Source organism: Giraffa tippelskirchi, chromosome 3 (assembly GCF_054371585.1).
Source record: "Giraffa tippelskirchi isolate mGirTip1 chromosome 3, T2T-mGirTip1v1.2.pri, whole genome shotgun sequence".
Classification (NCBI taxonomy): domain Eukaryota; kingdom Metazoa; phylum Chordata; class Mammalia; order Artiodactyla; family Giraffidae; genus Giraffa; species Giraffa tippelskirchi.
The window spans coordinates 30,035,834-30,058,469 of NC_137277.1; the positions used below are offsets into that span (position 1 = coordinate 30,035,834).

Genomic DNA, 22,636 nt, shown 5'->3' on the forward strand with positions numbered 1-22,636 from the left:
GCGTGACGAGATGGCCTGGAGAATGTGGTTCAGAGAGCTGCAGGCATTCGTGGAAAACCCAAATGACCGGAAAACGGTAGTTCCAGGAGGGACACTGAAACTTAGTTTTCTGGCTGACCAAGTTGGAGCGAACGACTACAAGAACTTCCCTCTAATGAAACGGATCTACGACTGGGGCAAGAGGAGGGGATTTAAGGGTTAAGTTTCCTGAATTCGCTGAAAAAGGAAAGCCTTAGTGGGCAAGCTTTGCAGGATTTTCTCACTGTAAAGAAGAAAAAGGACCACGAAGACATGCCTACCAACGTGCTCATTTGTGCCCTCCATGGCGGGCATGCCCCCGTGCACAAGTGGGGACACACAAAGCCAGGCTCAAGCCCCAAAGAGGAAAACAGCAAGTGTGAGTGGGGTCCTGGGAAGGAGTGGAGGGTGGGATCTCATTTTCTGTCCATCTCAGTTCTCCCGAAGCCCTGATGTCCTGCAGTGTGTTTACCAGAGTTCTCTTCTATAAACCTCGGGGGCGGGCACACTTAGTTACGTAAGAGGAAGCCTCACGCTCTGGGGGAAAAGCAGGACTAGATCCGAATCCTGAGGCTGGGGCGTGGGGTGCTGGATCGAGAAGGGGTCTAGTTCTCCAATGCCTTCCCCCTACTCCCCATCGCTGGGCAGGGAAAGATCTTCCAACAAAGGCTGCCCAAGTTTGAGGGGCCAGGTCTCTGGGGATCCTGGGTTCAGAAAAGAAGTCCCGGACTGGTCTTTGAAATCCTAGTCACCCTGCTTCCTAGCCCTGTGACTCTGGGGAAGTAACTCAACCTCTCTGTGCCTTAGTTTTCCTTAGTTTCCTCTGTGCCTTAGTTTCCATTTGTAAAGTGGAAGCCAGGGTCTTCCCTGGTGGTCCAGTGGTTAAGAGTCTGCCTGCCAATGCAGAGGGACACACGTTCCATCCCTGGTCTGGGAAGATCCCCTGGAGAAGGAAATGGCAACCCACTCCAGTATCCTTGCCTGGAAAATCCCATGGACAGAGGAACCTGATGGGCTGCAGTCCATGGGGTCGCAAAGAGTTGGGCACAACTGAGCGACCAACACTTCATTTCATACGTATATGTCCATATGTATAATGCGTAAGAACGTGTGTTAAAAAATGACCATTGATTCATATTATACACAAAAATTTCATCATAAAGTTAAACATACAAGCTAAAACTATAACCTTCTAGAAGAAAACAGGAGAATATCCCCAAACTGGAAATAATCCAGGTGCATTTCAACAAGAGGATGGATTAACAGTGTATGTTCTGTGCACAATGAGATACTCCTGCGCAAAAAGGACCCGACGACACCATGTAACGACATGAAAGAGCCTGGAACACTCCCGAGAGGAAGGAGGCACACTCCCGAGAGTAATGCGAACATCTACATTAAGTTCAGTAACAGTCAAAACTAATATATGATGAAACAAGAAGAGTGGCTGCCTGGGGTGGAGGGGCGGGCAGGAGCAGACTAACCTGGAAAGGGAACAAGGGCTCTTTCAGGGGTGATGAAAACGGTCTAGTCTTGACAGCAGGGAGAGTTACAAAGGTGTATGTAGGCATTTGTCAAAATTCCATGACCTATACAAGTTAAGATCTGTACACCTCAGTGAATGCACATCATACCTCCATAAAGAAGTTCTAAATTAGAATATTTTATATTTAAAAAGAAAAAATGGGTTTCCCTGGTGGCTCAGATGGTAAAGAATTGGCCTGCAATACGGGAGACCCGGGTTCGATCCCTGGGCTGGGAAGATGCTCTGGAGAAGGAATGGCGACTCACTCCAGTCTTCTTGTCCACGGACAGAGAAGCCTGGTGAGCTACAGTCCATGGGGTTGCAAAGAGTCGGACACGACTGAGCAACTAACACTTTCACTTTTCATATTAAAAAATAAAAGGCAACATCAAAGAAACTTTTTCTCTGCTCCCTGGCTCTAAATTGCTTGCTATCAGTCTGTGCACGCTGTAGAGAAGACACCTCAGGAATTCTGCTGAGCAGAGCTTATGTCCATGTTCATGAGAGGGCCTGAAGCAGGCAAGACGGAACCACAGAAACACAGCTGCCAGACACCAACACGACGACCTAAAACCTCATATATAAATGTCACCGCCCACCACCCAAAGGGTATTTTATTCCTAAACCAACAGTCCGTACCACCCAGGCTGCCCTTCCTCCCTGCTAATGTTCATTTTTAAGCATATTCAATTTTCTATGAAGTAACAGATGAATGCTGGGCAGACCTCAACTTACTTAGACGTCACCCACTGTATTTGTATGGGGGCATCTAACCTAAGGTCCCGCATCTACTTCTTAAGCGAACACAGGAACAGGCAACCGAGAGAAGAGTCTCTCAGGTCAAACTTCATCTCTGCCAGAAGGGACCAGAGACATGTTTTCGCCACATGATGATCAGCATTAGACTCTCACTCAAGACTCTGCTTAGCTATGAAAGAAGAGATTATTCCATCACTCTATGAAATTCAAATATCAACTTCAAAAATCACTGGAAAGTTAACATGTATTTCAAAAACGCTACTCATTTTCTACCACAAATTTTCCCAAATCAAGGCCCGGTTCCTTCACGCTTCCTCCTATGTTCTTTTCAAATGGTTTAGGCAGAAGCTTGCCTGACAGAAGTGGGGCAGGTAGAAGGAATCAGTACAGTAGATGTGCAGAGGACACGGATGAGAAACCTCACACTCCAACCCCTGACTGCCCACCCACCAGGCTTCCCAGAGCTTCATCTCTGGGGAGTGTTAGGGCAGAAGTTGCTTGGGCTCCTCAGTGACACCAGACTTCGGTAGGAAGCTGACATTTGCTTTAACAATAAGCTCTGAGCCCTACCAGGTCGACGTTGAGTGTTGATGCTGAGCCTCATCCTAAAAAGAGTTTGACTGTTTTTCTGAGATACGGGGAGGAAGCCAGCAGCTTTCTAAAGAAAGGGAGGATTAACCCTCATGTATTAGTTTAGACTGGGGTTCCCTGATGGCGCAGCAGGTAAAGAACCTACCTGCAATACAGGAGACAGAGGAGATGCGGGTTCGATTCCTGGTCGGGAAGATCCCCTGGAGGAGGAAATGAGGAAATGACAACCCACTCCAGTATTCTTGCCTGAAAAAAAACTGTGGACAGAGGAGACTGGTGGGCTACAGTTCATGGGGTCACAGAGAGTCAGACATGACTGAGCAACTAAACACACACACACATCAGTTTAGATGACTGCAGGTGGCTGTCCTGAAAGGGGATGCAGGTGGAGCTGTCAGAGACCACGCTTCCAGACTGTCTGAAGCACTGTGACCATCGCCAAGATAAGTGTCACTCGAGGCCTGCCTGACCTCCTGCCAGGTAAAGGTGGTAGGCAATGCTCAGAAACATACTGAAGTCCTCCAGAGCTGACAGGCTCGAGGTCCAACAAAAACTAAGATAAAGCGCACGCTCCCGAGTGACTGCTTCTCACAGCTCAGGGGCTGGGAGGGCTCCGTGCACAAGGGACCACACCCTGATAACAGGCACAGTTCACACCCCACTGTCCATCAGGGTTGATACAGGAAAAGGGCTGAGGCTGAAACATCATGACTGACATCAGAGGCTGTGTCATGTTTCTGTAAACCACTCCCTAGAGGTCTGAGTCTCAGCCAATGGGACAGAGTTTCTAGGAATACCTGTTACTAAAGAGAAAATGAAGCCGAGTCATTGGGGGTCACTAGCCTGTGCTCCAGAAGCCACTGCCAATCAACCTGGGCAGCCCTAAGACCCTCCCCTGGGGGGCTTCAGCTGCTGCAAGACAGAGGTCTCAGCTGTAAGACTGCCCAACACAGGGGCCGCACGGAAAACACCCAAGAGTAAGAGAGACGCCAAGTAAAGCCATGTCTTCCTTCTTCCGAGAGCGAATTCTATCACAGAATTTCTTGGCCCATTACTGCTTCCTCTCACTAGCAGCAGTCACTTTCTGTTCAGTTCAGGAAATGGAAAAACACCCGGATACTGAGAGATGTCACAATATGGTTCACTGTAAACATAATAAACACCTACTGGCAAAGGGAATTCGGCTACTTTTGGACTCATAATAATCCACTTCCAGCAAAAAGGATCCCAAACTCAAAGGCTCTGTCTCACCATCACAGCATCACAGTTCAGGGCTATGTGACCAAAAGGTAAATGCAGGTCCCACACTGCTGGCTAAAGTTAAAACACAAGGCCTTCTCCCTGTACCCCCCAAAGGGCCCCCACCTTCAAGGTCAGTCTCTGGGCCCTCAGTCCCTCCAGAATACTGTGCCCGCCTCCAATGAGGTCATCCATGCCGTGGTGAATTTTCTGGAAGGAGGAGTTAAACTGCAGTGATTCATCCATTGGTATGGTGGTGTCAGAGTCCTGTGAAAGAAACGCAGGCACTTGATTAACTTCGCTGCTGCTCAGCTCGTGGTGTCCCCACCTCAACTGACCACTCTGCCTCTTGGTCAAGGTCAAGCTGGAAGAACTGCCAGAGGAAATGGTGCAGGAATCAAAGGACCCTGACGGAGACTAAAAAGCAAAGCGGAGATCTGTGGCGGCCTCTGTTCACTCAGAGGAAGTGCAATTCTCTGACTTCTCAGTCTCCAAATGGGTTCCACCACACAAGTCTGTTCGTCCCTGCCTCCTCCGCATCATTCCCCCAACTCAGGAAAAAGCTTTTTATTTTACTTTTTGATGTGGACCATTTTTAAAGTCTTTTATTGAATTTGTTACAATATTGCTTCTGTTTCATGCTTTGTTTTTTTTGGCCGCGGGGTATGCGGGATCTTAGCTCCCCAGTGAGGGATCGAACTCACTCCTGCTGCACTGGAAGGCGAAGTCTTAACCACTGGACCCCCAGGGAAGTCCTGGAAACTCTATTCTCGCTGGGCTTCTCCTAAAGGTTGTCTCTAACTCCTTACTAACCTAACTTCTTCCAAATGTTCCTCTACCTGGCTTCCCCTTGGTGCAGTGGGGAAGGTTTGCTTTTGTCCTTTGGCTATTTCATCTATAGCTTATTCCTCCCTCCGATTAGACAGACTGACTATGGAGAGCAGAGACTGTTTTCTATTAAAGGCCCAACAGTGTTCACAATGCGACTATCCACCTGAGCAGGGAGGAAAAGTCTATAAAGAAATGAAGGGAGGAAAGAACTAATACTGATCAATGCTTTCCACTTTGCATACTCTTCACTCTAAGCTCAGTCAGGCCCCACTCTAACCTTATGCTGTAGTTATGGTATTATCCTCGTTTTAGATGAAGAAACGGAAGCCCAGACAGGTGGAATGACTTGTGTAAGACCCTGCCAGTGAGACATCCAGCGGGGCACAAATCCCCGTGCTGGGTGCAGAGCCCGCCCTTTTAACTGTCCCGTAGGGAGAAACATCAAAACCAATCCTAGCGCTCCACTTTCACCCTGCAAGTGGGAAGGGCACAGATGCATGGCATGACCAGTCACTGCCCTGTCCTCTTTCCAGCTCCCTGACCATTACAAACCCTTCTGCCAAGCAGTAGCACTTTTACCACTTTCTGTCATCATGAAGAAGTTAAATCACCTTTTCTTCGCTGCTCAAGTTCACAATCTTTTTTCAGGTATATATTTTCAATCCCCCTGCTGCTAACATGGGAGTGTCTCAGGGGTAGGAGCAAGGTTTTTAATTTTAATACACTTTACTTTCAGCACCTTAAATAGCATCCTGCACAAGCTGATGCTTGGTGGGCGAAGACCCCAGTGTTTGGGTATAGCTGATGGGCTGCTATCTCTCAGAAAAATGTACTATAGCTCATGATCATAAAAAGACCAGGAAGAAGTTCATTCAGCCAGATAATTTTTATTAAGGGCCCACTGTATGCACAGCATTACACTAGGCTGGTAAGATGTAAAATAATTCGGAGCCATCATCCCTGGCCTAAAAAAGCCCTATAACCACAGCTATCCAAAGCCCACACAACACCTTAAGTGTGTCATATAGCTCCCTACTCTTTTGAAAAGAGGCTCTGCTTACCGACCAACACATGTTCGTTGACCTTTTGAATTGTTAATCATTACTACTTGACTGCTTACATCAGAGAAACCAAACTATGTAGGCATATGCTGAAGCACCTGGAGAAATTTACTGCATGTGTGGACACAGGGTTCCACACACAGGGTTCCACAAAGAGGGTTCAACATCTACAAAGTGGGAACTGATTTGAGTTCTGAGGATGGGCTTAGAAAGCGTAAGCCCACTTTAGAAAATGAACCTCTATAAGAAAACAAAAAACCAACCAAACAAAAAGCCCCCGAGACCCACCTTATTTGGTGGAATACATTATGCAGGACACAGGAAAAGCCAGTAATGTTCTACAGCCATGTGTGAGAAATGGTCCCATTGAGCCCAAAGGACAGGGACATGGGTATCCTAGGAAATCAAACATGCAAACCAACAGGCAACTTTCAAACGGGCTCAAGTCAAGCAGTCCCTCTATAACGAAATACTTGCTAACAAATCCCTCCTAACTGCCGCTCGGACTAGGGGCAAAAGCATTTTAACACATTCAACACTGGAACTACACACACATACACACACACACACTGGCAAGAGGCAAAAACATTTTACCGCATCCAACACTGGAACTGCACGCGTGCGTGTGCACACACATGCAAAAAGATTTTAACACATCCAACACTGGAACTGCACGCATGCGCGTGCACACACACACACACACACACACACAGAAGCAACTGCCCGAAGGCAGCTTTGAAACGCTGCCCTCACTACAAATAGTCTAAGTTCTAATTATCCTTCTTGATCTGATCAGGAAAATGTTTCCACCATGGGAAAATCCACTTCTCTGCATCAACCAGTCAAACCAGGTAATTTTCCCCTCTGCCTGGTCCTTCAATTTAACTACTTCCTCTGAGGGTTTTTGTGACAGAAAAAGAGATGCATGCAGTGTTTAGGTCTAGTCTCTGTGGCAACGCAGTCAGCCATCACTTCCAGTTGCTCTCCTCCCGTCCCATCAGTCTGCTTCAGAACCCCCTAGGGGGCTCCCGTCAAGAGTCCTGAGCTCCAGCTCTGACCAACCGCCCAGTCCCTGCCGATCCCGCCCAGGCGCTGGGCTTACGTTCGTTCGTGGTGAAGGTGCCAGACAGAAGCTCCTCTCGCTGTCTCTCCTGCTGCTCCCGTGCATACCGCCGGTGCTGGAAGTTTCGAAGAGCAGTCTGCAAGTGCTGGACGTCGTACTTCAACTGGTCGACACGGCTGGAATTGACCGAGAGATTCAATTCCAGGAGCCCAGAGCAGCACAACTGGAGGTGGCTGGACTTCGTCTTCAGGGAAAAAGACAATTCCTTACTTCCCCCTGTACCCCTCCAAGCTATCCACCCCGCCCCAATAATCTGATTTGATCAATGATGTTGAAAGTAACAAGGGAGCCTGTAGTTACAGCAGGATGGTAGCAAATGAGATTCCAGCAGCTTTCCTTAACTATCTGCTGGTCTCTGATTCTGGATGCATGACAGGGAACAGGTGACAGGAAGCAGGTTCGATGACCTCTTCCTGACCTTCTAGGGATTATATTGCTCTCCTGCAAGAAGCCCAAGGGCATCTATGGAGTAGAGCATCAGTGAAGTTTCACAAACATTTTGGAAACAGAGGCTGCGGTGGAGGTGGTGAGGGTGGTTTCGCTTTAATTTCATGGGGGTGTATCAAACATTAGATCAGTATTTCATTACAAATACACTGATGGAGTGATAAAGAGCAAGGTAATTCAACCCAAGACTGAAATGGGAACCAAAAAACAGAGTGAAACTCCCTGGTGGCATTAGGTTTCAAGTGGCCATGGGTCTGGTCAGAAAAACAGTACTGGGGGCAAAATTTCAAAATGATACCAACAAGGAAAGGACCAGGCTTCTGAGCTGCTAACCTCACAGGCTTTTTATTATTTTTTTTAACTGAAGTAGCGGTGATGTACAATATTACCTAAGTTACAGGTATACAATATGGTGATTCACAAGTTTTAAAGGTTATAATCCATTTACCGTTACTATAAAATATTGGCTATATTCCCTGTGGTGTACAACACAGGCTTTTCATTCTGAGGGAGAATTACGCAAATAGAATTGTGGTCTTTATGGGACTTTATCTTTGCATAGTCTCAGTTTTCCAACGTGTAAATGGATTTTCAGAATACTCGATGACCTCTCCGGGAGCAAGGCCTGGCAGGCTGAGAGCACTCACAGTTTGGCATTCTCTCTTTTGTTGGGGGGCTCCTTGCTGGACAAAATCTCCAGATGCTCTAGTTGGCTGAATATCTGGTCTATGCTTGCTTGGATTTCATTTTCTACTACTGCACAAAAGAGAAAAAAGAATAATTACTGGGAAAAGAGATAGTGAACTTCAATTAGAATGATAAATCAAACATGTCTTTTTTCTATATCCAATAAACTCAAAAATATGTATTGCAAAAGAAGAAAAATGCACTGATGAGAACAGAAAAAAATTCAAATTATACTAAGTGACTTTCTAAATGTTTTTACATATATACATATATATGCGTATATACATATATATGCGTATATATAGTTGTTAATACCATAACAATGCTATTTTTTTTTAAAAAAACCTAAAGATAAATCTATAGAAATAAACTTCCTGCCTTTGAAAATAAAATGAACATTCAAAGATTGTCCAAATAAATATTTTCAGCAAAATGCAGTATTTTCTGATATAGAATGAGGCCTCTTTTCCTTTGAGATTATTCCCAGATATGGGTTATAAATATCTAGTAAAAAGACTGCCAAATGAACCCTCTGCAGAAAATAATGAGGTTAAAAAAAAAAGCGCACAGGGAAAGATTAGTATGTGAAACACAGAGAAGCATTCCCTTAAGAATAGGTAGGCCGATGCTGGAGTCACCAGAATAGACAAAATATCAACAGGGAAGGCCCAGAAAAGAATCCACAGAGGTAATAATATGATAAATACAGTCATTTTCCTTAGCTCCTTTGCTAAACAGTCAAAATGACCTCTTTTCCATTTCTAATCATGTACCAACGAGATTGCTGGAAAGCCAAACAAAGTCGACGGACAGAAGTTAAACTGTGCACAGAAAAAGGCATCCAGACTGCCTCGTGTCCAATAAGGAAGTGACAGTAGAGACAGAAGTGTCACCTTCTTCGGGGAGCCCAGAGCTAACAAACACAGCTCAGAACCAGGCAGGGCACAGGACCGAGAGAAGAGGTGCTTGGGAGCAGCAGAAAGCAGACTTGAGAAAACAGGAGAATGGGCTCGGCGCCAGCCAAGGAGTGACAGGAGGAGACAGCATCAGTGGTGGGAGGGGGACCAGCAGTGTCTGTGTTACAGACTCAGACTCAGAAAAAGCACCTTTTCTCTTTCTTTTGGCCACACCACGTCGGCACGTGGGATCTTAGTTCCCTGACCAGGGATCGAACCAGTAGCCCCCTGCGTTGGAAACATGGCATCTTAACCAAGGGACTACCGGGGAAGTTTCAGGACCCTTTCTCATAATAGAAAAGAAACTAAAACACAAATAGCAGCACTCTTCTCAAAAGAAATCATGGTGTGGGAACTGAACTAATTAATATTGCCCTTCATTTCTGAATAATCCTCCTAGAAAGCTGCAGAATTCTCAGCTCAAGAAGAAACGCCCAGTTTCAGTTAAACATCTCTGAATCTTTATGGACCACATTCCTCTACGGACGGGGTAATTAGATTAAGACAGATGGAGGCAAGTACTCCCATTCCCATTGGGCCCTGTCAGGTTGAGTGGAGGGGTAATGGGGGATAAGACTTGTGGGATTCCAGAGGGCACGGTCAGGGAAACCAGTGACTCTGCCATCGGGTTTTTCTGTCCGCCCCCACAACAGAACTCATTCCACGCTGACTCCTTCAGCCCCTGAGGCAGAAACACAGTCAGGAAACCCAGCCCATTAGCAGCGTGTCATCAGAGACAGGACTCTGGTCTGCGTAGTTAATTACTCACAGTGCAGAGCCTGCTTGTCTGCCGTCTCCAGGCGTCCCATGTGAGACTGGATTTCATGGACCTGCCTATCAAAGGGAGAGGGAGGAAATGAGTGAGACACGCGTAATCAACAGTGCTTCGGTCAGGAAAGACAATTTTTCTAATGCTAACGTAGAACTGATCTAAATGGACAGTGTTGCTGAACTGTGAAATTTGTATGTGGCACTTCAGGTCACATGTTTTGGCACGGTTTCTAAAATTTTAACGTTAAATATTAAAAACAATGCAGACAGGCGACATTCAGTGAGCACTCACTGCATCTGAGACGTTCTGCAAGGTCAAAAACCCTATGAGGAAAGGACTATTATCACCCTCTTTTTGTAAATAAGACAACCAAAGCCCAGAAAGGTTATGTAACTTGTTCAAGGTCACACACCAAGTGATAAACCTCGATGTGGACCCAGCCAATCCCACTCTCTGTTCTTTGACCCAATGTGCTGAGCGCTGCTCTGTACCAGAGAGAGTCAAAGGGCAAGAGAGAGAGAATTCTTGTCCTTGAGAAACAGTATAATTCGGAATGACAGGCCAGATAGATGCGAAAAGTCCCAAGAAGATTTAAGAGAACACTAACACACACAAGCGTAAACAAAAAGAAAGCTCTGAGCAGCAGTGCTATGCAAAGGCAAAGACAACAGGAGACTGAGCTGCGGGCAGCTCTGTGGGCAAAGGGAGTTCGAAATGTGATTTGGTAAAGGAAAATGTGGAGAAAATGACGTGCAAAAAGGCCTGCAAGGCCTGTCACATGAGTGACCAGCAGGCTGGCCTGCTTGAGAGTTGGGGTGAGAGGGGAGAAGGGCAGGAGGTGGATTAGTGGGAGGGAGCCATCAGAGGAAGGCCCAGAGAGACAGGGATCTCCTGTTTGGTAAACCTCTTTCCTTGGCAATAGGAGGCAATTTGGAAACACAGCACTGTACCCGGGGCCTCTGGCCGGTCCTGACATCAGGCCCAGGGCACTTCCCAATGGCTTCCCAGGGCTTAGCCAAAGTCACCCTCTGAGCCCTTCTGAGCAGCCCTCTGTGATAAATCCTGGGGATGTTTTTATCCTACCCCAACAAACGCCTCCTGGGGCTTCTGGTCTCTTCACAGAGAGTCACAGGAGCGGGCCTATGAGCTCTTCTATCATCTTCAGGCCTTGAAGAAATGTCAACAACCATCCTCCATCGTGAGCACCACAAACTGTGACCCCAAATTTATCAATGCAAGCCAGAAGCCCAAATTTGGTTTGAACTTGCCTCAAGTCTTTTCCAGGGCTTCCCTGCGGTCTCAAAACATGACCCATGGCTCCAGAAGCAAGGGCAGACCCTCAGAGGTTCCTGGGCAAGACCCAAGGTCCTGACAGGCAACTAGAAATCACTCCTAGAGTCTGCGGGACGAGGTCGCTACTTCAGGAAGGTAAGTCCAGATGCTTTAGAATGGAGACACATGGAGATATGGAGGCAGATGTAGGACAGCAACTTGAAGAAACTGATATCTGGATCAGGGTAATGATGAAAACAGCTAGAGAGCACGGAAGGGCAGTGCTGATGGAAAAGAGAACGAGGACTTTCCTGAAGGCCTGGATGTGGGCAGTGAGGCAAATCTCTAATGGAAGCGGGAAAGGAACGGACTACAATAAATGCTGATGGCTCAGTTCGTTAACCATGTGAAAAAAAGACACCTTGTATAACACACAAAGATAAACTCAAGGCGTGCATATTATAACTTCAGGCTAAATAAGGATTTCTTAAACAAGACAAAAACCAAAGCTACCCCTCAAGCCCCACAAAAGAAAAGACTGACAGATCTGACCACATTAAAAAACAAAAACAAAACCTTTTTACACCAAAGCACACCTGAAAAAAAAAAAAAAAAGGCAGAGACTGGAAGCCACCCGCAGCAGATAACAAAGGAATATGTTTGAATGTATAAGGAACTACTACAAATCAATAGGAAAAGTCAAAACAAAACAATTTTTAAAATGGGTAAAGGGCAACTGACAGAAAAGGAAATCCAAATGGACAAAAAATATATGAAGAAACACTCTTCTAGTAATCAGGAAAATGCATATTGAAAGTAATAACATCACATTTCTCCCGTGTGACTGACAAATATTTTAAACTTTAGGGATGAGGGACCCTTGGCAGGCATAACAAGAGTACCCAAGGGGTCCTGGGGAAGATTTCCAGGTTCTATCACAGGACTGCCTTTGGCTCTGTGTTCTGTTCTGGTATTTTTTAAAAAATCAACTTATGATTATGAAATTTGCACAAAACTCTGCACTCCAGTGACTGGTTAGGATATTGAATCACAAAGCAAAGGAAACGTTTTTCACTTAGACTGTGGTGTTGGAGAAGACTTTTGAGAGTCCCTTGGACTGCAAGGAGATCCAACCAGTCCATCCTAAAGGAGATCAGTCCTGGGTGTTCATTGGAAGGACTGATGTTGAAGCTGAAACTCCAATACTTGGGCCACCTGATGCCAAGAGCTGCCTCATTTGAAAAGACCCTGATGCTGGGAAAGATTGAGGGCAGGAGGAGAAGGGGACGACAGAGGATGAGATGGGTGGACAGAGGATGAGATGGGTGGATGGCATCACCGACCCAATGGGCATGAGTCTGAGTCAACTCCGGGAGTTGGTGATGGACAGGGAGGCCTGGCGTGCTGCGGTTCGTGGGGTCGCAAAGAGTCGGACACAACTGAGGGACTGAACTGAACTGAATACAATAAAATCTGTCGGGGATAAAAAGCGTTTTAAGATTTTTTTAAAAAGTCAAATGCACAACACAGAATGGCATTCAGGTTTGAGTCATTTGCTCAAGAAACCCTACCAAGTCAAGATTTCCCCCAATGGGAGATGAACAAGATGACTGGGAAAGTTTAGAAGTCAAGTTGCAAAGAGGAAGTCAAAAAAGCTAGTGATAATAATCCTTTGAGAAAAGAAAGGAAAAAACAACTACACTAAAATGGGGCAGCTGGGGCTCTTCAAGTATCTCGAGATGACAGCAAGAGGAGTGGGCTTGTTCTCTGTTGCTGCTCCTTAAGGGAGTGCGGGCATGCGTGCTCAGTTGCTTTAGTCGTGTCTAACTCTCTGCGATCCAATGGACTATAACCTGCCATGCTTCCCTGTCCGTGAGATTTCCCAGGCAAGAATACTGGAGTGGGTTACCATGCCCTCCTCCAGGGGATCTTCCTGATCCAGGGATTGAACCCACATCTCCTGCACTGCAGGCAGATTCTTTACCATGGAGCCACCGGGGAAGCCCCCTTAAGGGAGCCCCAGAACCAAAGGGTACAAATTTCAAGATGACAAATGTCAGCTGAACACAGAGGGAAAAAACTGAGAACAAAATTTCGAAAAAGAGGCAAAAAAAAGGGCTCTGGCATGTTTACACACAGAGTACATGAACTGTCTTGAGCTTTATAAAGGGTCTTCCTGACCAAAGTGAATTGAAATGGAAGATCTTGCCAGTCACTTTCAATTCTTAAATTCCACGACAGCAGCAGGAGAGATGGTGTCAATACCCACAGAACCCTATAACATTCATCAGCTGGTTTTTACTACTTTCTAAGCGAAAATGGATATTAAATTGCAGCGAAACATGACTTTTTCCAACCAATCTCTTTTTGCTTTACATGAACTAGAAAAGAGCCAATAAAGTGATACCAATCTCCACATGCCAGGTGCGAGGAAATAAATGAAAACAACAGAGCAAGGATGAATGGCATTGTGAGAACTACTATATGCCAAGTGGCAAATCTGTTTTTACAGGGAACTGGGAATTCAGACAACACATTTGAAGCCAATAAGGAACAGTTGATATGCAACTCTGACATGGGAGTGTGCACACTAGAAATCAGAAGTCCTAGCCCTGACTAGTAGGGGGTTCATGGTGGGCGTGGGTGAAAACATAACCAAGCAGAGACCTAGTAGCAAATAAACAGGTGTCCATGTTGCAGAGCTTTTTTCAGAAAATGTCTGTAGAAGATCTAGAAGAATTTTCTTTTAAATAAAACTTACTTATTTATTTGGCTGCGTCGAGTCTTGGTTGCATGGGCTCACGGACCTTCCAGTTATGCAGCGTGGGCTTAGTTGCTCCACAGCACGTGGCATCTTAGTTCCCTGACCAGGGATCAAACCCACAACCCCTGCATCGCAAGGCAGACTCTAAACCATCGGACCACCAGGGAGGTCCCTAGGAAGAATTTTAAAACAGAACTGCTTTTCAAAAGTCCATACAGGGACTTGCCTGGTAGTCCAGTGGCTAAGATGCTGTGCTCCCCAATGCAGGAGGCCGGAGTTTGATTCCTGGCCAGGTAACTAGATCCCACAGGCCGCAACTCAGAGTTTACATGCAGCAACGAAGATCGAAGAGCCCACGTGCCACGACTAAGAGCCAGCACAACCAAATAAAAAAAAAAAAATTTTTTAAGTCCATGGAACTACCCAACCCCCATCATATACACCCACTTTGCACACATGCTGCTTCTGCCTGACTTGAGCAGGAAACAGGGTTTTAGAGTTAAAAGATCTGAGCTGAAGTTTGAGTTCCACTATGCAGTAGCTGAGGGGCAATGAACAAGTTCATTTAACTCCTTGGTGCCTTAGTGTCCTCAACTCTAAAATGGGGCACTGATAAACATAATTATTTAAGGGGTCATAGATCCAAAGGCAATATGACACTGCTGCGGTAACCCACACAGGGTTAGGGAAGTCTGTTGTTTTTGCTTTGCTTGCTTTATTTAGAAGTAGCGGAACCATCTGGGCACTTTCACCTCACCCACTTTGCCTTCACTATATTTAGCCTCTCATCAGAAAGCAAAATCAAAAAAAAAAAAAAAAGGAAAAACTGGTCTTGAGATAAGGTAACAGTCTTTAAACCCAGCTGTTCATCAAAATCACCTGGAGAGCTTGTTAAAAATAGAGCTTCTTGTGCTCCAAACCTACTGAATCAGGATCTCTAGTGATAATAAGGTCCAGTGCACTGAATGATCTTGGACAAATATGGGCACCTTTACAAGCACTGGGATCTCAAAAATAGAAGCCTGGCTATTAGCGCCACTATAAAGTTCACCCTAACACAGTATTATTTAAGTGTAAAATGTTTAGCCTGCTTTTCATCTGTTTTTTCCCCCAATGTCCAGGCATTTTCAAGATATGCAACTTTAAAATGCTGATGTAATTCCAATGTACTTTCAGGGACACAGCAAGAGATAACCACAAACTGGGTTCAAAGCTTCAGTAAAATTAATATGTTCAGTTATTGTTGTATCAGTTCAGCTGCAATCATTAATTTCTGCAACTCCAAAAGTTAACTGCAGATATGCACAGGATTCTGTTTCCTTTTTAAGACACTCAATCACCAGTGTTATGGAATTGAAAGGAGACTTACAGTTTAATCAGCCCCAAACTTTTGTTTTAAAGGTGAGGAAAACAAGGTGATGAGGTCTAGAACCAGAATCCTCAGTCCTGTTTCAGTCCCTGAGGGGAAAGGAGGCAGATCAGAACATACTGCACCAATAATAATAATCATAATGATGATGATGAATATACTGCAGCACAAAACAAAGTCAATTTCCTGAGGGCAGGGCTGTACTGTCTGCACTGGGAACAGTGCCTAACACATAGCAGGTGCTCAATCAATATTCACTGAATAAATGAATGACTACATAGTCGAAGGCCTAGCAGTGGCTGGTCAAATCTTGTCCCTTGTCTGTTTCTGTAAATAAAGTTTTACTGGAATACAATCACATCCATTTGTTTACACACTGCCTAAAGGCTGCTAGTGCACTAATAATAGCAGAGCTGAAGAGCTACCACAGAGACCATATGGCCTGTAAGACCTAAAATATTTACTATCTGGCTCTCAACAGGAAAAGCTGCTGAGCTCTGCTATCGAGTCTAAGGGTCTATAGAGCTTGAGGGTAGGTCGTTGGAGACCTGTATAGGTAAGGAGTTCATCTATGCTCCACAAATCTTCTTTGGGACACCGTTTAGAATTCCTCCTCTAAGTTTACATATAATTGAGTTTCCGAGTTTACTCTGTGATCAGCTACCTGCTGCACCAGTAACAAGTAGCACGAGGCTCTGCAAATAAAATTATTCTTAAAAATAAACTGGCAGTAGACGAATGGATAAGGAAGCTGTGGTACATATACAATATTACTCAGCCATTAAAACGAATACATTCAAATCAGTTCTAATGAGGTGGATGCAACTGGAGCCTATTATACAGAGTGAACTAAGCCAGAAAGAAAAACACCAATACAGTATACTAACATATATACGGTATTTAGTCAATTGGTAAAGATAACCCTGTATGTGAGACATCAAGAGACACAGATAAATAGAACAGTATTATGGACTCTATGGGAGAGGGCGAGGGCAGCATGATATGGGAGAATGGCATTCAAGCATGTAAATTATCATATGTGAAACGGAATCGCCAGTCCGGGTTCAAGGCATGATACAGGGCGCTCGGGGCTGGGGCACTGGGATGACCCGGAGGGAGGGGATGGGGAGGGAGGTGGGAGGGGCGTTCTGGAAGGGGAAAACATGTACATCCATGGTGGATTCATGTCAATGTATGGCAAAACAAATAAAAAAATAATAATAATAAATAAACTAAGCCCAAAAAATAAATAAATAAGTAAACTGGGGTGCAACCTCCTTAGAAATATCCTTTAACCAAATTAGCTAACCAGATGAGACTGTACACGAGATCAATTTCAAAGCACTACTTAGTCCACTGAGCCTGGTTATTATAAAAGATCTGTCCTTTCTTAGTAACATGGGCATAATTTCCTGCTTCATTTCTTTTCCAATTGACTCACAGATCCAGTTTCTAAAGTCCCTTGTCTGTTTTTGTCCCTTGTCTGTCCTTCCTATAATTTTTATATGAGAATAGGGCTCATGTAATAGTGTAAGACCAATTTTGTTATTTCAATACTATTACAAAGTAGGCTCTACATTTTCACCTGCCCAAACCAAACACTGAATCAATAAAGTAAAAAGTAGAAAATGAAACAGTAACTTAATGAAACATAAAAGAAAATGAAACACAAAATTAGAAAATGAAACAAAAGGATCATCTTCCTCTTGTTCTAGTGCTCTAAAGTATTTCTTTTATTGTGAATTCATTAAGAGAGGTGGGTTCCCATTTTCTTTCTTTCCCAGGCCTTGGGGGTGTGATTTTAAGAATTTTCATCAGCACAAAACTACACTGTAAGTTGAAAGGTATCAGAATAGGACAGGTATAAGTAGGTATATATTCCAAAAAAATCTGAAAACAGAGACTCATACAGACATTTGTACACCAGTGTTCTCAGCAGTATTATTCACAATAGTCAAAAGGTAGAAACAACCCAAGTGCCCATCAGTAGAGGAATGGATAACAAAACATAGTGTGTGTGTGTGTGTGTAACTCTGCAAAAGAATATTATACAGCCATAAAAGGAACAACAGATACATGCTATGACACAGATGAACCTCGGAAACCTTACGCTGAGTGAAATAAGGCAGGCACAAAAGGACAAACAGATTATTCTACTTACATGAGATATCTAGAACAGGAAAATTCAGAAACAGAAAGTAGAGCAGGTTACCAGGGACCCGGGGAGAATTGGGGAAGTACCGCTTAATGGGTACATGAGATTCTGTTTGGGATAATGAAAAAGTTCAGGAAATAGATAATGATGGTTACACAACTCTGTGACTGTGCTATAATGCCACTGAGCTGTACGCTTAGAAATGATCACTTTAAATAGTAAATTACATGATACTGGAAACATAATTAAAAATTAAATGGTTAGCTTTAAAAAGGTAAACTTGATGTTATTTATGTTTGACCATAATAAAAGGTAACTCATAAACAATTTTCCCCCCAAACAGGATAGGTATGATCTTATTTCCCTATTCAATTACATATTTCGGCAAGCTCCAAAAATGCAGGGCAGTATGAATAAGGATACCAAGGAATTTTATGAGAAGCTAAACCAAAATTCAACTTCCTTCAAGGTAACCTGGAACCAGACATTCTGAGCAACTTCTTTTATCAGAAAAATATGCTCTTTTAGTGTAAACCGAAATCAGACTAAAAGAGAAAATAAAAACCACAGCGTAGCAGCAACAAGGTTCGGGCCAATCAAGACTAAGGACTGATACCATTTAGGAGCTGTGAGTCATTAATTAAACGTTTTCTGACGACCTTAGCCCAGTGATGGATCCTTTTAAACTGCTTAAGGAGATCCTGTTGGTAATGCTCATTTACCTTCCATCTTATGGTGCCCCATGTTAGACTTTTTTTCGCACACCCTGGCTCTCCAACTAAACGGTAAACGCCTATGTGCAGGGGCCCTCAGTCCCCACCGGTTCTAGCAATGCGGACCAGAGTTGGCTGGAGCTGGACAATGTGAGACTTTCCCTTCAACTAGTCTCCCAGTAGCTAGTCACGGCCTCGGAGATCCCGGAAGGCATTCGGCCCAATGTCGCCGGGCACCAGGTCGGACCCTCCGGCCGCCGCAGACCTGGGCATCACGGCCAAAGACTGAGCCCTTCCGAACTGGTCCCCACGGCAGCCCCCGGACGGAAAGACTAGGCCTCCATTCTGGCGGACGCCCGAGGCCCTAGCCCAGGGGACTAGGGCTCGCCCAGCCTGGCTTCGTCCCAGCCCGTGCCCGACGCGTCCCTCACTTGTGCGTTTGCTGGTACAGCGGCTCCAGGTTGCCGGCCCCGCCGGGTCCCGCTCCGGCTTCCACGGAACACGTCCTCACAGCCCGCCTTCCGGCTTCCGGTCGCAGGACCCTCCTCCCGGCCCGCTAGGGCTGTCCCAACGGGCGCCACCCTGGTGGCGGCTGCGAGAAAGGAGAAGGGGAACGAGTAAAGAGGCCTGAAGAAGGCTAAGTGTAATCAGAGGTTCTGCCTCAGATGAGGGACGAGGAGGTATAGGTTTTGGCAAGAGGCTGTCTGCAGCATTGAGTCAGGCATTGGTAAGGGCAGTCGCAGTGTATCGGCTTGGGGTCCTCAGAGCAAGGTTGGAGGTCAGTGGACCGCAGCTCTTCGCTGGAGAAAGGCTGGGAGGGTTCCTGCTTGTCTTCGCGTTCAACTGTTTAATTGTGGGTCTGGAGATTTCTTTTTTCGCTGGAGTCTCTGGTGCAAGCATTTTCTGTCTCGCCCCCCAACAATCGCCTGTCTCGCCTCCCCCGCCCCGGCCCCCCACATTCATCTAATAAAACCCAGAGTAAGTGAGCGGTTACCATGTATCACATATGCTGTGGGGCAAACTTGTTCTTGTCCTCAAAGAGTCTCGGTATAGGAAAGGAAATAAGATTTGTGCACAAATAAACGTCTAAGGATAGAAGATCTAAAGACATCAAGCGAGCTAGAGTCGGCTCCAATGGGAGATTCAGGAAAGACAATGTAGGAGGTGACATTTGAGTTAGGACTTGAAGGATTTGGACACTTGAAGGATTCGAACACCAGTTTCAGTTTCAGTTCAGTCGCTCAGTCGTGTCCGACTCTTCGCGACCCCATGAACCGCAGCACGCCAGGCCTCCCTGTCCATCACCAACTCCCGGAGTTTACCCAAACTCGTGTCCATTGAGTCGGTGATGCCATCCAACCATCTCATCCTCTGTCGTCCCCTTCTCCTGCCCTCAATCTTTCCCAGCATCAGGGTCTTTACAAATGAGTCAGCTCTTCACATCAGGTGGCCAAAATATTGGAGTTTCAGCTTCAACATCAGTCCTTCCAATGAACACCCAGGACTGATCTCCTTTAGGATGGACTGGTTGGATCTCCTTGCACCACATTCGGACACCACATAGACCTAATCCGTTTCCATCCTCCCAGACTTATCTACAGTTCCTCCCAAGGGAGGAGATGTTCCTTTTCCTTTGACAAGTTGATGCTCTCCACCCATGTGCATTCTTTCCTTAACACTTGCCTGTTTATTCTAATATTTATTTCTTAATGATTACCTACTGTTACCAGGCACAGATATTGGGGGGTGGGGGTGGGGGGGATGGAATACAATCCTAGAGAAGCAGATTAGAATGATCCCAGCCACTTAAGGAAGACTTAGAAAAAATTAAAACTAGCACTCCAAAGTGTAGGGCCCCCTGAGGCTCAGGGACTTTTCTTGCCTAGGTCCCTAGGATAATGTTGTGTGGTGGAATAAAGATGGTTTTGTATTCTTTTGCTACTGTTAAAGGAAAGAATTGATTAAAAAGTGGAGTCTAATTCTTCTAATCTGAGCTGGCCTTGGTGACTTGCTTGACCAACAGAATGTAGTAAAAGAGAAATTCTAGGATTTCCAAGGTCAAGTCATAGGAAGCCTTGCAGCTTCTACTCAGCCCTTTGAAGTAGCACTCACTTTGGTGATCCTGAGCCACCTTGGTGAAAGTATGACTCCCCTGAGGCCATCATGTTGAAAAGGCCATGTCTATATGTAGTCTAGTCAACATGCCCAGTGGAGCCCAATCTTTCAGCAAAGGCACCAGACCTGTAAGTGAAACTATCTTGTCCTCTCAATACTAGTCTATCCATCAGCTGACTCCTACCTAACGACCTCTATAGACCTCCGTAGACTTCACATGGAACAGAAGAACTGCCCAACTGAGGCTATGCCTGAATTCCTGAACAGGAAACCAAGAGATAAAGTAAATTTGATGATATTTTAAGCCACTGAATTATGGGGTTGTTCATTTTTCAGGAACAGAGGCTCGACCTTGAAAAGTTTGTCAGCTAGTAAGAGAGGGTAGAGGGATTATGAAAAGGTAACAATGCAAGACAGTGTATGAATGTGTAATGAGTAGTAAAGGCAATCAGGTATGTCATAATGTAGAGAAGGAAGAGATCCCTTTCAATTTGATGATGAAGGAAGACTTTCCAGAAAAGATGAGATTTCAGCTGAACCTTGAAGTACAAGAAGGATTAAGATGTATGGAGAAGCAGGCACAGGGGGTTCTTGGCCAGCAGAGAGGTAAAGTTCAAAAGCTGTAGGTAGTCCCAGGCAGTCTGTGTGATTCCTCTTGGCTAGAGCAGAGGAATATGCTGCAGACAGGAAAGACGTTTTGCCTCCATCTTGTGGAACACCTGGAGGGCTTTGAGCCTTGGGTGAAGACGAAAGTGAAAGTGTTAGTTGCTCAGTCGTGTCCGACTCTTTGCAGCTGCATGGACTGTAGCCCATCAGGCTCCTCTGTCCATGGAATTCTCCAGACAAGAATACTACAGTGGGTTGCCATTCCCTTCTCCAGGGGATCTTCCTGAGCCAGGGGTCGAACCCAGGCCTCCTGCATTACAGTCAGATTCTTTACCATCTGAGCCACCAGGGGAGCCTTGGGTAATGGAATAAAATAATATTTCAGAAAAATCAGTATGATGACTTCATGCTCTCTCCTTTTATCTGAACTTTAAGAGGTGTCCTACAGTTCTACAGTTCCAGAATTTGGTAAACTAGTCTACAGTCATCCTGTTTGTTCCCTTCATGATGTGATAAACTTCAATACTCTAGAGAGACTTTTTTAAAAAGTTTATGTATGTATTTGCTTATTTAGGCTGTGCTGCATATGTCCATTTTTCTAGCTGTGGTGTGTGGGCTTCTCATTGTGATGGCTTCTCTCATTGCAGAGCACAGGCTCTTGGCACACAGGCTTTGGTAGTTGCAGCATGCCGGGTCAGCAGTTGTGGTGCACAGGCTTAGTTGCTCTGTGGCATGTGGGATCTTTCCGGACCAGGGATCGAATCTGTGTCCTGTGCATTGGCAGGCTGATTCGTAACCCCTGGACCACGAGGGGAGTCCATGAAGAGTATTTTTGATCTGTCCAATTTGACGAAACGTAATTATTTTCTCGGAAACTGTGAATCTGTTGTGTCTCTCTGGTCAATTAGATGGACTAGAACAGTCCTGTTACCCTTTTTATCAAACCATCCCTGCTCCCTATACTCCCCCTACTCTGGTCTCTACCCCGCTTCTAGTGTACCTTCTGATCTTGTTGTCTCCTACGCCCCCTTCCCCCTACTGTCTATCTCGCCTGTACCAATGTTCATGCAGCACCTCGCACAATTAGCACCATCTTTGAATGTCTCACCTACCAAACCTAAGAGCCTGTTGAGAGGCCCTCATCTCCCTCTCGTTTCCAATCATTCTCTTCAATGTTGAGCCTTTCGAGAGCTCTCTGGTGCCCCAGGAACACAGTAATAAATTTTTATCTTGGCAGACAGAGCCCTCCTTACCGGTCGCATCTATGGCCACTTTCCCCATCTTAACTACAGTAATTGTAGTTCTCCTCTGAAGTGCCTTTGTGTCCTCTGGCCTTTGCATGCACTGTTCCCTATGCATCAAACACCCTTCCTTCTGCCTCAAGCCTGATGAAATCATTCAAGTTTCATTCTGGTTTCACCTCTCTTGGGGAGTGCCCCTGACACCCATGCTGGATCAGGACTCCTCCCCTGTACTCCTGTGGCATCTGGTGCTCTTTCTCAGCCCTTTGCACGTGTATCTCAATTCTCTGCCCACCAGCCCAACGGCAGGAGTTGTGTCTTACATCCTTGTATCTTCCTAGAATCCAGTTCAATAACTGGTATAAGGTGCATGCATGCTCAGTCTCTCGGTC

General features: G+C 45.4%; 1 protein-coding gene and 1 pseudogene across 5 annotated transcripts in view; both read right to left on the reverse strand.

Annotated features, from left to right (window-relative positions):
• LOC145543175 (RAD52 motif-containing protein 1-like) overlaps nucleotides 1–22,636 on the reverse strand; it is a 211,682-nt pseudogene that overhangs the window by 160,207 nt on the left and 28,839 nt on the right. The window lies entirely within an intron of this gene.
• LOC145543177 (Golgi SNAP receptor complex member 2-like) lies at nucleotides 1,150–18,791 on the reverse strand. Of its 4 annotated transcripts, none has more exons than XR_014080525.1 (7): nucleotides 18,714–18,791; nucleotides 10,007–10,071; nucleotides 8,242–8,350; nucleotides 7,127–7,263; nucleotides 4,259–4,399; nucleotides 3,039–3,093; nucleotides 1,150–2,471 (listed from the first exon to the last, which is right to left on the reverse strand). XR_014080525.1 is itself a non-coding variant. In XM_081583843.1 (5 exons), exons 2-5 carry the CDS (start codon nucleotides 10,044–10,046, stop codon nucleotides 4,214–4,216), a joined length of 492 nt encoding a protein of 163 aa, XP_081439969.1. In that variant the 5' UTR covers nucleotides 10,047–10,071; nucleotides 18,714–18,791; the 3' UTR covers nucleotides 4,023–4,213. The 4 variants fall into 4 exon arrangements, 1 of the variants encoding a protein (XP_081439969.1); XR_014080524.1 differs by having other exon boundaries at nucleotides 3,039–3,150; XR_014080526.1 differs by lacking the exon at nucleotides 1,150–2,471 and adding an exon at nucleotides 2,529–2,960.

Excerpts from the sequence above, each read along its gene's own strand:
- LOC145543177 (XM_081583843.1), bottom strand. The coding sequence starts at position 10,046 with ATGGGACGCCTGGAGACGGCAGACAAGCAGGCTCTGCACT. Across the intron at positions 8,351-10,006 it reads AGACAAGCAGGCTCTGCACT|TAGTAGAAAATGAAATCCAA; the intron begins GTGAGTAATTAA and ends TCTTTTGTGCAG. Across the intron at positions 4,420-7,126 it reads CACCTTCACCACGAACGAAC|TGCCTGCGTTTCTTTCACAG; the intron begins GTAAGCCCAGCG and ends AAGTTAATCAAG.